At 35.5% G+C, this 15,039-nt stretch overlaps 1 protein-coding gene across 1 annotated transcript in view; it reads right to left on the bottom strand.

Annotated features, from left to right (window-relative positions):
- Window positions 1–2,446: 2,446 nt before the first annotated feature.
- The window catches only part of LOC149555659 (uncharacterized protein C57A10.07), a 38,031-nt gene continuing 25,438 nt past the window's right edge, over window positions 2,447–15,039 (bottom strand). Inside the window, exons 2-3 of the mRNA XM_089829788.1 lie at window positions 4,083–4,207; window positions 2,447–3,127 (exon numbers count right to left, since the gene is read on the bottom strand). Coding sequence (XP_089685914.1) covers window positions 2,807–3,127; window positions 4,083–4,207 — 446 coding nt within the window. The 3' untranslated portion in view covers window positions 2,447–2,806. The remainder of the gene's footprint in view (window positions 3,128–4,082; window positions 4,208–15,039) is intronic.

Here is a 15,039-nt window from a genome sequence, read left to right as displayed (position 1 = left end):
ATGTGCGAGCGGCGAGCAGAACTGCTACGTCCTCGACAGTGATCCCAAAGAGTGTAGTCACCGGAGGACAAATCCGACAGAACACGAGCTACTGTATAGGGGGCATTTCCCCAATGAGCCAAAAGCTCCTATAAGTGAGCCACCTCCAAAGCCACTTTATCTATTTGTACTTGAATTTGCAACATGACATTGTTATAAATACATATTTTAGCATACATAGCCACATTAATGTCAAGTGTGTTGTTAGCATAAATGACTGCATTGCAATCTTTCCAAATGGTAAATAAGATCTCCAATCTAAAAGCATGCCATATCTGAGCGTATTTGAATGGTGTCTGAGTATTATCACCCAAAAGAACCATATGCCAAGAAAAAGGTTCTGGGCAGAAGGGGCGAAATGTTTGAGTCAAATAAATTAATTAAAACATAAAGACTCTTAGAGATTCAAATAAAGACTAAAATATAATATTTTGTAAAAATGTAATAATTCAGGTGGCCTTAGTCAAATTTTAATTCCCATACAATAGCAAGATCAACTCAAAAGTACTTTACTTGATCTAGAAGATTGGAAAATTCTAGGGCTGCAACTTGACTTATTAAAAGCTGAGTACTTTGTTGTTGACGGACTATAATCATGGTTCCTTATTTTCTTCTTTCTTATTCAAGAGGTTAATTGCTATCCTTTATTGGTCTTGCCTCTATACCTATAGCCTGAAGCTTACTACTTTGTTGTTGACTATCATTCGGACTATAATCCTGGTTCCTTATTTTCTTCTTTCTTAGTCAAGGAGTCATTTGCTATCCTTTATTGGTCTTGCCTCTATACCTATAGCCTGCTCTCTGCTATCCACCCCTTGACATGGCACCATCATTACAACTGTCCTTTATCTGTTAAAGCACATATGACAGCATTTGACATCAATTTTTCTCTCCTTGGACCTCCAACTATAACACTTCACCCCTGACAACATTTGTTTTTCTTAGTTCTCATATATTTTATGCCATGCATATCATCACCATGATTTTATTGACCTGTAAAAATGAACAGCAGTTGCCTTGAAGAATTTTGTTTAATGTCAAAGTATTTGTTCATTCAAAAGCAGTGGCAACAAAGTACGTTGGGGAAAGCCCTGCACCTAATAATTTGAGGAAAAAGCACACACTGAATTCCTATCTCAAACCATAAGAGCAGTATATTCCAATATGTTTTTGGATAATGTGGCAATAATCCAGGCTCAGAGCGATGGCGAGCATTATATATACTATTAGTGAGGCTATTATATTAATAACAAATGGTCTCATGGATGCATGTTGATGGGTGCCTAGTAGCCCACCTAACAAACTTCTATACTACTCATTACCAGATAGTATGTAGTATTTCCAAAAGGCAAGCATTCATTTGACTTAAGACAGAAATTTCAATTGAGTTTTTTATGCTGAAAAGAAATCTATCACAGTTGCTGTAATAAAACAAAGGGGATTTTTGGTATTACCCATTTCAGATTATCTGACCTACAACATCCATATCAGGCTTAAGATTAAGCCTGATTCTCTTTTAAAAACACAATCCAGTTAGAGTCAATCAACTTGAAAATTACTCAATCAGGTCCAATTCATATAACTCAAATGAAATCAAATATTTAATGTGAGACATTGCAGATGCAGCTCAAGAAATTTGGTATCATGGAGGACGATGACCATGTTGCCCTCGCATTCTTATCCAGATTTCAGCATATCCGATATATTTTGATTTAAACAATATTTAGCGCTAGTGAAGCTTTACAAGCATATTTCAAAAGCTTGTCTTGGATGAATTTCAGGTGCAATTAGCTTCCAAGTAGTTGTTGCATATTACTCAGGCTCTTATCCTCTTCAAGAGGGCACACTTGGTTGGTGTGATACAATAAGAATCCCTCAGAGTTTCCAAAGGAGTAACTTACACCAACAGCAAATGGCATGCTCAAATGTCCTGAGGAGGCAACATGCTCTCCTCCTACTCACGCAGGGTCTCCAATTGTCAAGGAGTTGCATGGGAATAAGCCTGCTGCTTAACTAAAATAGCATGAGTGTATGTCGATATATACATACAAAGTCCATATTCAAACCAAATCCAGAGCTGGGGTGGGCATTTCTATGTGAAGCCACCTAAGAACTTGTGATATTGTTATTCAAAATACTGTAAAGAAATCGGTATTAGCTCCCCTTGTATACATGTTGGCTTACTGCACCGGCATTTTCATATAATCAGCTTCAGATCAGAAAAAACAAATACATGGATAAGTTTTGATATCTGCACATCCTTAAGATGTTTATGCAGAGTGATATATTGTGCATTAATCCATGAAGTGTGCTATATGGCGAAAGCAAAAGCTTGATGGAACTATTATGGACCAAATAGAGGGGCAATGCAGCTTTAAAATTACAGTTGCATGGTTGCATCCGGAACTGAAGATTCAACAGTATGAAATTTAGTATATAACAGATATTCCAAGTGTGCTTTAGTGTTTTATACACAGTAGAAAGATTTCTTGGACTTTATTAAGTTATAGGGTACAATTTTGATCGGAAATTGCCAGAACATATTACATATAAGTGATATAACTATCACCACCACATCAAAGACTTCCCACATAGTAGAAAATGGTTATGATAAGAAGTCAGGACCATAACTGAACAGTCTTTGTACTTAACTGCTTGTGTAGATACTAACATTCCCCTTTTCACTTTTGGGCAGGTTTTGGATATGCGATTTGTATAGAAACAGAATTTTGTAAATGATTTCAAATCAGCTTTTAAAAGAAACAGCTTAATCATCCCAAGGAAGTTTTTCAGTATAAATAGTTCTGCCACAGTAATCAAATAAGCCACCCAACTCTGGGCAGCCATTAGGATATGGAATTGATCTGTGGAAAGGATCACGACCTAGTCGTTTCGTTCGTAAAGATCCGGAACATCCATATGGGTCTTTCTGAAATTGCTCTCTTACCAATGCCTCGCCTTTCGCTGCTGCAACTGCAGACGATGGTGATGCAGGAGTTCCAATATAGAAAAATCTAAAATCAGGAAATCTTAGTGCCGACCGATGAAGGTATGCAAAACGCTTCTCCTTGAAATCATAACTCACAACCTGAATGAACACAATATCAGAACTCTCTAGCAAATATATATTAAAAAATAAAGAAAGAAAACTTCAGTTCATCTTCAACGAATAACATTAAATATTGTTGATATTTGAAACAAAATGGTTTGAATATAGAGAGAATCATTTCAATATTTTGACTCAACTAAATAATAACCTCTGCTTTTAAATTTTCAAATAATCCAAGGCTTTCCTATCGGTAGACAGTGAAATATTAATAGGCCTAATGACATCTCAGAAGAAACATATCAACTGCTAATCAGGATTTGACACCACATATGCATATTTATGCCCATGCACAATCCCTACATTCTGGGACAGAAATGTGATTCTGCATAGTTTACTTCTATTGCTTGATGACAAGTGTAAAGCCAATAATGTAAGACCTCTTACAAAAGAATCTTTCACTTATACATTTTGAAATAATTACATAAGGATTGGAAGCTTACGATGGATATCTGAGAGATGTATCTCAGCTTCAGGAAGGGTTGAGCCTGCCAGCAATCTCTGATTTAAACCTAGGTTTCTCTTGTATATGTTGCATGCCGATCATTTCTCAAATCGGGATTTTGGCAAATCTTTTTCCTTCATAAGTTTAGAAGCTTTTGTTTGACATACATATTTTTGGTTCTCATTAATTATGTGAACCATCAAAACATACTGAAACGCAGGGTCTGTGTTTCAAACTTTGTGGACATTTTTGTAACAAAGAGGTATAAGCTAAATGAAGCTTCATAAACAATGTTTAGGCCAAATGAAGTTTTAAAGGCCAATAATTACCATTGCCAGCCCTCTAGTGCATTCCAAATGATCCAATCCATGAAGAGTTATCCATGTCATTCACCTAATTTAATCCATTTTGCTCCTTTTAAGCATTCACTCTCATAGAAACAATAGCCATGAAAAAAACATGTTCATTGAGGAGACTAAGAACCCAACTCACCGTTATATTGTGAGGATACACTCCTGTCAGTTCCCGAAAACGACATATACTAAATAAAAGATTCTCAAAACTGTCTCGAGCATGCTCCTCTGTCAGAGCTCTGTGTCTGACAGTCATCTGTTTTCCTACGAAAATTAGAAAACATGTGTATCAATGAAAATACTACAGAGATTAGGAATAAAATACAAACAAAGAACCAGAAGGAATTGAAACACTTTGAATTGTGCACAGGTTGAAATCGTGATGAAAAAAGAGCTATTACACTGCTTAACACTTATGATTAATTAGACAAAAGATCAAAATTAAAATTAAAGGACCTAAATGTGATGTTGTGAGATACATATATAGAAAATATTTGGGAAAGCCAAAATGTTCAAACTAAAAACAAATTTAGAATGGAAAATGATGATTACGTTCAATTTAGACAATGTCAGTATGTTCGCTTGGTCTGTTGAAACCTCCTTCATGCCACCCATTTACAGACTAGGATATTGTGCCAGCAAACCAATCCTGAATTGAGTATACATTGCTGTTTGATTACCCTGCAGATTCGTGATCAAGGATTTTAAACAAAATAAGTTTTCTGTGCACTGAGCTTGTTGCTTAATATTAATACAAAGCTACTGCAATGCTCCAGTCCCCAAGTCGGAAATCACCAACAAATTGGGATCTAATGTGGGGAAAAGCAATGTTTTAAACATCAAAAGGAAATTAAACCAGGTACTCTCTCTCTCTCTCTCTCTCTCTCTCTCTCTCTCTCTCTCTGGAATGTCAAATTTGGATTTCAGATCCTCCCAAGGAAGGATTCTGTTGTCAGCCACAATATCCTGAATAAGGGAGATGCCTTTATCATTCCAAATTTTGGCAGAGCAGCATTGGCTTAGAGCTAAAGGCTTATCTCTGAGGTAGATGCCCCACCATATAGATCTATCACTTACAGCATATGTAGGATTCTTTCCAACAGCATGTCTGGAGCAGATAAGGGGCCTAACCTGACACCATGCCTTCCAAATAGAAGCAAAAACCTTCCAACCAAAGACTTTAATATCAAAATTACCAAACACCATGTCATGAAAAGGGACATCCTTCCAAAGTTTTCCTTTCTTGATTTGAGATCTGCAAACTTTGTTTCTAATTAGAACCTTCCAAGGTTCATTCCCAATTAGAGAATTGATAATCCACTTAGCCACAAGCGAGACACCTTGAATTTTTAAATCTTTTAGTCCAAGGCCACCTTTGTCTTTAGGGGAGCAACACCCCTTCCATTTCACACAGTGCCTCTTTCTATTACCCAGCTCATCAGACCACAACATCTCTCTTAGATTTTTCTCCATTTTATTAGTACGAGACTTGGCAAAAAGCCAGGTAGAGGCATAGTATAAAGCATGGGAGGAAAGCACCTTCTGAACTAACTGCACCTTACCAGCTAGGGAGAGTAAGTGTGTTTGCCATTTGAAATGTTTTCTCTCAATCTTCTTCTAAATGCACTCCCACAAATCTATCAAAGAAAGGGCTAAAGAAAAGGGTATACCAAGATACCTAACAACATGATTAGGACCAAACCAATTCCAGTTCTTGTCTTCCATCCATTTGGGAGGAGAATCAGTCCAACCTAACACTGAGGACTTCTGAGGTGCAATCTTAGCTCCTGAAGCCACACAAAAGATCTGAAGTATATTCAACACATTATCAGAGTTCCTCTCAGAAAGCTCCACAAAAAGTGCAGTATCATCAGCAAACTGTTCAAGACAGAGCTCCTCTTTAATGGGCATAGTTATTCCTTTAACAGGGGGACCAAATTCATCAGCTTTCAGGATGTAGGAGAGAGCGTCAGCAGCTATGACAAAAAGGGCAGGGGCAAGAGGGCAACCTCGCCCGATGGATCTCCCCAAAAGAATAGGGTCTGAAAGCTCACCATTCGCATCTATAACAGTGGAGGCATCTTTGAACAAAATTTTCACCCACTTACAAAAGTAGCTGGGAAAGCCAAAGGTTTCAAGCATCTTGATCACAAAGAGCCTTTCAGTTCTGTCATATGCTTTTTCAAAGTCCAGCAAGATCATGCCCACATCTTGCCCATCCATTTTAGCCCAATGCATGGCTTCCCAACTGGTAGTGAGGTTCTCAAGAATATATCTTCCTTTAATAAAGCCAGTTTGGGTGACAGAAATGATCTTATTTAAGATGTCAATCAGCCTTCTAGCAGGCAAGTTAGCAATGATTTTGTAAGAAAGATTAAGGAGAGTATTTGGTCTCCAGTTTTTCACTTGAGACTTGTCCCCATCTTTAGGGAGGAGCTTAATTACCCCATTGTTAATATTTTCTCCGAGAAAGCCACTTTCAAAGGCATACTGATAGACCTATAAAAGTTCCTCAGATATCCACTCCTTGTTCTTTTTATAAAACTCAGCCAGCATACCATCCATACCTGGGGTTTTACCATTAGTCATAGAATCAATGGTGCTACTAATTTCTTCAATGGAAATTCCATGGCTCAAATTTCTAGCTTGTCTATCACTGATCTTTTTGGGAATAACATTAATGCAAATTTGCAACATATCATGATTTGCATCACCATGTTCTGAAGAAAAGAGATCCTTATAGAAATTAACAAAAGCTTCCAGAATTTTTTAATTATCACTAGAAAATTCTCCATTCACTTGAATGCCTGTGATTTCTTCTCTTATTTGTTTGGCCCTTATAATATTAAAGAAGTATTTGGAACCTCTATCTCCATCATTACCCATTTAGCTTTGGCTCTGATTTTCTGTCCCTGAATCAAGTAGCTCTAATTTACACATTTAGCTTTGGCTCTCGTTTACCCTCTACCTTTTTTATATCTCTATTGTTTTTATACCTTGGATCGTTTTATTACAGCTTGTTTGTTGTATTTTTCGAAGTCACTCAACCTTCTATACTTATTTTCACTTCAATTTCCTTGCTTCATTTACATTTCCTCTTATGCCTCTTCACAACCCGCTTCACACATTTCTTTTTGGGCCTTGCCTTTTGCCTCTGATCCTCCACTTGGGCTTTCCCTTTCGTCTCCTACTTCAACTGTTGCCATTTCTATATACTCGTGATTTGATGATGATTGTTGTCACTTTGTTCACTTACATTGCCCTATCATTTTCCATATTATTTTTGTTAAATATTTTGATGTTTATCATCATTTACCACTCTTATATTTATTATCATACCTAGGACAATTATTTTACCATGAAACCTACATGTTACCATTGTCTATAGATTTACTTGCTTTAATCTTATATTGCCATGCTTGTTAGAGCTTAGCACCTACATGGATACATCTCATTTTTAGAGTCACTAATTAATCCTAAACTACTACATCATGCTTCAAGAGCATACCATTTACACCATTTGCACTATGCTTGCCATATCCTTATGTTTGTGGCATTACATTTTTCCACCTTCATATTAAGATTTAATTGCCTTATCTTTCTCTTTGAAGGCCTCATAACTTCTCTAGTGACACTAGTTCTTGCACAACTACATAATACTTCAAGAGATATTACACCATTCACACTTATCTTCCATATCCTTTGTCTTCATCCTTACAATTGGTGGCAATCACACTTTCCCTCTTACATTGTGAGATTCCTTTGCTATATAAATCAATCTTGGAGAAGTATTTCGCTCCATGGAGTTCATCAATTAACTCATCAATTCTTGGAATAGTGTAGCATTGTTTTATTGTCATTATATTCAAAGCCCTAAATCTATGCACATTCTTATAGAGCCATCCTCTTTCTTTACTAGCAACACTGAGAAGGTAAAAGGACTAGAACTAGGTTGGATATGACCCATCTCAAGTAGTTCTTTGATATTTCTCAATCTCCTCTTTGAACTTTCAAAGGTGCCTATAAGGTCGAGTGATCACGCGTTTTGCTCATAATTCAATGGTATGTTCAAACACTCTCTTTGTGGGTAATCCTAGGGGAATATCACAAAATACCTTCTTGTGCTTATTCAAAATGGGTTGGATATCGATGCAGATGGTCTTGCCTTGAGAAGAGCTTTTATCGAGAATCAGTCATTGTATAGCCCACTCCCCTTGACCTTGTCTAAAGATCCTCCCCATTCTCTCGGTTGAGATTACTCTTGGGGATTCATTGGGTAGCCCCTACAAATTGACTACTTGTCCATCATGATGGAAACAAATTTCTAATTTCAAGGGTCCATAATGAAGCGTCCCAAGGAGTGTATCTAACAGGTATGCATGATCACATCCGTATCTAGATTTACCACACTAAAATCCTTTTTGATGGGACATTTTCCGAAGGTGACCTATAATTGGAAAATTCGGTTGGTGCATCGAGTTATAGTACCATTAGCCATGAGTATTGTAAAACCTTGAAAGTTTTTGGTTTCCAATTTTATTTTTGTAACTAGATTATTGTCAATAAAGTTGTGCGGGAGCCCACTATCCATGAGGGTGATTACCTTTTGCCCCTTTAAACATTTTGATTTGAAAGGATTGATATTTGGAGGCTTGTGAAATAGTAGCTAGGGTTCCATGTTCTTCCTGTTCTTCGCCTCTTCTTTTACTAGGATTTTCTTAGTCCAGTTTCCACATTTCTTTGTTGGAAAATGCTTCCATATGGTGTGCTTGACTTTCCTTTCCACATTTGTGCCCCAATCTCCAATCTTTCTTGCATTTAAAACAAAAATTTAGGTCTTTGGTCATCTTTTCGGTCTTTCTTGACTAGAAACATGCTCTTGTTCCCTTTTTTACTCGCACTCGAAACATAATCCCTTTTTCAAGGATTAGTTCCTTTATTTGTAAGGTAGAAAAGGCCTTCGCCCTTTGTCCTCTTCATAAAGAGGTTTGGTGTAAATGTTAGGAGGTTGATTCTTTGTATGGTATTTGTCCTTTATAAGTGTGATGTATAGTTTTAGTGCCTTTTCAATTGCATCCTCAAGTAATGTAGGTTCAAGGGCACTTACAAAGCCATAAAAAGTTTCTTTTAATCCTTCAACAAATAGGTAGACAAGTCTAGTTTGAGATAATTCTAAAGCCACATCTGAATTTTTTTGGAATTTAGTAACTTACTCTTCTACAGTACTATGTTGCCTTATTTGTGTTAGCTCCTAAAAGTACTATTCAAAGTGGTTTTTTATCAATCCTTTGAATAAGTTTTAAGTAAATTCATCAAAGTCGTTATGTGCTACTAACCTTGGGTAACAAGGCCATAATGCTACCAATCATGGGTTTTTCCTTCCAAGTGGTGTATGGTGAATTTTATGGCACCTTCCTTCATTGTGGGACTAAGTGAAACATAGTGGTTCATCTTTTGGACCCATGGACATGTCGTGACCTTTCTTGATACATCAAAATTAGAAAGGGTTATTTTACTTATCCTTTGTTTCAAATCCTTCTTGGGTTGTCCTCTCTTCCTACTACAGAAAGTTATATTTTTAGCATCACAATAATCCCTAAAGAAGGCATTTCTCCCAAATTCAAGCTCTAATCTTGAGTTTGCTTCCACAATTTCATTGATATCATCATCCATGGTTGGATTATTTGCTTCTTCCTGTACTATGTGTTCTTCATGTTGAATATTTTAGCTTTATATGTAATTTAGCTTATTAAATAAATCATTCAATATGTCATATTAATGCAATATTTGTATATAGGGAAATTCGTTTGTTTTTAATATGGTTGCAGGTTTCATATTACATGGCAATTTACAAGCCATTCTAGGACCCGCACGTCTCTACCAAATGTCTTCCTATCGGATATATATATAAAATCAAAGATTATATTTACCTGCAATTACAGTTTGGACATCATACATCTTCCTTATTTCATCGTATTTAAAGACTTCCAAGTATTGAAGACGATGTCATATATAAAAACGACAACCGGCGGCAACTATTCATCATTTTTATTGCATCTTACGGCTTCCTCTTCGTCTTGGTTATTAAACGGCAGAATATTATTTGTGTTCAATTCTTGTATCGGTTTTAGTAAAGATTTCTGGACTTTTCATTTCTTATCAGTGGAGTCTAATATATATGATATACTCTTCCTGGCAGGACGATTGCGATTCATATATGAAAATATATATTATTCTTTAAACGTGATTGTAAGCAATATATAGTTTGAATATTGCTATGACGTGAGTGTGTCACAGGAGTTATTTTGCTATTTTGTAATCAGACAGCAGGTTTTAACTTTGTAATAAACTTTTCATTCAATAAAGGTTCTACTTTGAAGGCTGGGTTGTTTCCCTCAGTAAGAGGGTTTTTCCTAGGGTATATGCTGATTGTTTTTATATATGTTTTCTAGTCTATTTTCAACATGGTATCAAAGCCAAGTTCATAATTTCTCAAACTAGACTAGATTCTTTTCATTTTTAAATCATGGTGCCTGGATTGAAGGTAGAAGATCGTTTGGAAGGAGCCTCTAATTTCATCTCATGGAAATCCAGAATCTTGTTGGTTCTAGAAGAAAATGATCTTCTTACATTTGTGGAGTTTGAAGTTTCAGAACCCTCTGATTCTAAAGAAAAAGAAGCTTGGAAAAAGAACATGATTCTGGCCAAAAGAATTATTATTGACTCCGTGAAGGATCATTTAGTTCCTACTGTTTCCAAGCTGAAATCTGCCAAAGAAATGTTTGATTCACTACATAGTGTGTATGAGATAAACAATACTAGCAGAACTTTGGCTCTTCACATGCAGCTTCTTCATATCAAGATGTGCAAAGGTGACTCGATTGTCTCTTTCTTCTTAAAGATTTCTGAACTTAAAGATCAGTTAAGCTCTATTGGAGAATCTGTCAATGACAAAGAACTTGTTATGCTTGCAATGAATGGTCTCCCTCATTCTTGGGAATCTTTCATTCAAGGTATTAGTAGCATAAGTGATTTTTCCAACCTTTGAAAGGCTGAGAACTGATTGTATTCAAGAGGAGCGTCATCTAGAAGCTAGAGGGGGTTCTCGTAAATCTATTCAAGTAGAAGATCAAGTGCTTACTTCTCAAACTTCTAAGAAAAGAGGAAGAAAGAAATTTTTCAAAAGGTTTGAAGATAAAAATCTTTCCTCATCTTCTGAATTTAAAAGAAGGAAAGATTTCTCCAAGATTAAATGCTTTAGATGTGAAAAACTTGGTCATTTTGCTAAACATTGCACTGTGAAACTCAATTTTTATGATGTGACTACATCTGATTCAAAAGCTTCTTCTCTCTCAAAGGATTCTTATGATCACTCAGAAGGTCTTGTTCTTATATCAGCCTTGTCTAGTCATGTGCAAGCTGATCGTAATACTTGGTTAATAGATAGTGGTGCATCTCGTCACATTTCCGGGTTCAAGCATCATATCTCAAATTTGGTTGAATCAGATCCTCATCTTCAAGTGATCATCGATGATGATGCATCTTATTCTGTTAAAGGGGAAAGTAACACTTTATTAAAATTAAAATCTGGTATTCCTCTTCATCTAAGTAATGTTTTATTTGTTCCTGGTATCAAGAGGAATTTAATGTCCATATCAGCTTTGGAAGATAAAGGTCTTAATATTGGTTTTTCTAATGGAAGTGTAATGGCTTGGAAGAAGGATTCTGATTTTAATTCTGCTCAAATTATTGGTGAACGTCATGGAAGTCTTTATAAGCTTGCAGCCAATCAAGTTCATGTTTTTAATAATTCTACTTCCAATATCAACTTATTATGGCAGAGATTTTGTCACCTTAATTTCAAATCTCTTTCTTCTTTAGGGAAGTTTCTTGTAGGTCTTCCTTCTCTCAGTTCCTCATTTGATGGCATTTGCAAAGGTTGCTCTTTGGGAAAATTTTCGAAAAGTCCTTTTCATTCAAGTGAAAATAGATCTAAGCATGTTTTAGAGCTGATTCACTCAGATTTATGTGGACCAATGTCATCAGCTTCTTTAAGTGGTTTTTGGTACTATATTACTTTCATTGATGATTGTTCTCGTAAAACATGGATTTATTTTCTTAAAACCAAATAATTTGATGAAGTTTTATCCAAGTTCAAGGAATTTAAAGCCTCGATTGAGAATTTATCTGAAAAGAAAATCAAGACTCTCAGATCTGATAATGGTGGTGAATTTATTTCAAGTTCTTTTCAGTCTTTTTGTGTTGAAGCAGGAATCAAGAGGGAGTTCTGTTTTCCCTATAATCCTTAGCAAAATGGAGCTGCTGAAAGAAAAAACAGATCTATTGTTGAGGCTGCTAAAGCTATGTTTCATGACAAAAATTTGCAAATTGTTAATTGGGCAAAGGCCTGCAGGACAGTAGTTTATGTTCAAAATATGAGTCCTCATCGTATACTTAATAATATGACACCAGAAGAAGCTTTCTCCGATACTAAAGCTGATGTAAGTCATTTAAAAGTTTTTGGTTCATCAGTTTATATTCATATTCCCCAAGATAAGAGATCAAAATTAGATCCTTCAAGTAAAAAGGGAATTTTTGTTGGTTATAGCGAATCTGCCAAAGCTTATAAGATTTATATTCCAGGGCAAAAGTCTATTGAACTTAGTAGAGATGTTTCTTTTGAAAAAAATTTTGATTGCTCCAAATCTGCTGATTCTTCTCTTGATATTGATTTTGATGTTCCTATGGTTCCTGAAAATTCTTCTTCTAATCCGGAAATCTTCTCTGAGAGGGAGGATTCTCCTTCTTCTCCTAAAATTCAAGATATTTCTAAAGCTGAACCTATTGGTCCTTTGAATGAGAAGAAGAGACCGTTGAGGGCAAGGAATATTATGCAAGAAGCTGAAAAAATTTCAGCCCCTAAAGGAACTTTTAGGGAAAGTAAACGTCCTCAAACTTTTGATAATTATTCTTCTTTAATGTGTAATCTCATTGACTTTGAACCTTCATGTGTTGAATCAACTTTAAGTCAGCAAGTTTGGAAGGATGCTATGTTAGAAGAATATGACTCTATTCTAAAAAATAAAGTTTGGCAAGTTGTTCCTCGTCCTAAAGATAAATCAGTTATTTCTTCTAAATCGTTATTCAAAACAAAACATGCTGCAGATGGGAGTGTGGACAAATTCAAAGCCAGATTTGTTGCCAGAGGTTTCAGTCAAAAAGAAGGTATAGATTATGATGAAATTTTTGCTCCTGTGGCAAGGTACACTTCTATTAGAACCATCATTGCTATTGCTGCAAGTAAAAAATGGAAAATTCATCATATGGATGTAAAAACAGCTTTTCTCAATGGATTTATTAATGAAGAAGTTTATGTAGAGCAGCCTGATGGATTTATTTTACATAACAAAGAATCTCATGTATGCAAACTTCATAAGGCATTGTATGGTCTTAAGCAAGCACCTCGAGCCTGGTATGAGCGCATTGATGGTTATCTTTTGAGTTTGGGTTTTTCAAAGAATGAGGCTAATCCAAACATTTATCTCAAAAGGTATAAAGATCTCATGTTGATCCTTGTCCTTTATGTTGATGATCTATTTATCACAGGAGATGATGAAATGATAGTCAAATGCAAAAATGATTTATCTTCTGAATTTGAAATGAAAGATCTGGGTTTAATGCATTATTTTCTTGGTATAGAAATTTGGCAACTATCTAAGGAAATCATTATCAGTCAAGGTAAATATGCTCTTGATATTCTTAAGAGATTTGGTATGCTTGACTGTAAGCCAAATATGACTCCTATGGAATCTAATTTGAAGAGAATTCAAGTAAATGCAGCTGATTCAGAATTGATTGATTGTACTATTTACAGACAACTGATTAGTTCTCTCATGTATCTCATCAATACAAGGCCTGATATTTGTTTTGTTGTCAATACTTTGAGTCAATTTATGAGTGAAGCTTGGAAATTTCATTTTATTGCAACTAAGCATATTTTGAGATATGTCAAAGGGACTTTACAATATGGAGTGAGTTTTTCTTGTTCTAATGTCCTAAAACTTCATGGGTTCTTAGATTCTGATTGGGCTGGTTGTATTGTGGATAGAAAAAGTACTTTTGGTTTTTGTTTCAATCTTGGTTCAGGCATGATTTCTTGGTGCAGCAGGAAACAAAAATGTGTAGCTCAAAGTACTGCTGAAGCTGAATATGTGGCAGCCTGCTCAGCAGCTCATGAAGCTATTTGGCTTCGAAAACTCATAAGTGGATTATTTGAAAAATCTTTTGATCCTACTACAATATTCTGTGATAATCAGAGCTGCATAAAAATTTCTATAAATCTAGTTTTTCATGACAAGTCAAAGCATATAGAGATTAAGTATCATTACTTAAGAGACATGGTTATTCGGAAGGCTGTGGAGCTGAAGTACATCAGAACTGAAGATCGGACTGCTGATATTTTTACCAAGCCTCTATCTAAGGTGAAATTTTGTTTTTTCAGAGAAAAACTAGGAATGATAAATCTTAAGGCTTAAATGGAACTGAGTCTAGTTTATTTAGATTTATCTATTATTATTATTTTTGGTCTGTGATTTGATAAATATTGTAAGATCAACTATTACAGCTCTTTCACTATGCAATAGTGAATATCATGTAGAGAGAGTCCATGATATTATTAAGATAATATCTTATACTTTCTATAATAGTCAACTACTTGTCTGTAGTCCATCTTTCAGTCTAGATAGGAATGTTTCCTATCCTGTCTCTTTTGTCTTCAGTCCAGATAGGAATGTTTCCTATCCTATCTCTAGTTTTGTTTCTAATTCCATCTTCAGTCTACGTTGTTTCTTTTAGAAACAACATCCTTGTAATTCTTTATAAGGAACACATTTGTTCCTCTGTTAATCAATCAATCATCCGGAAATCCGTTAATCTGCCAATTGTTGAATCTTGTAACATGGTATCAGAGCCATGATAAGGAATTTTTCGAAAAATTTATAATTTCTTTTGAAATTATCTGCAAAATTTTTTGAAATTATTTCTAGGGATTTCTCTATAGCCTGTCCAAGATTTCTACTTTTTTGAGAAATTTATCT

Source organism: Cupressus sempervirens, chromosome 5, assembly GCF_028749045.1.
Source record: "Cupressus sempervirens isolate cs-2001-9-10 chromosome 5, ASM2874904v1, whole genome shotgun sequence".
Classification (NCBI taxonomy): Eukaryota; Viridiplantae; Streptophyta; class Pinopsida; order Cupressales; family Cupressaceae; genus Cupressus; species Cupressus sempervirens.
Note: the sequence above shows the minus strand (reverse complement) of the source record. Positions and strands in the feature narration are given on the sequence as shown.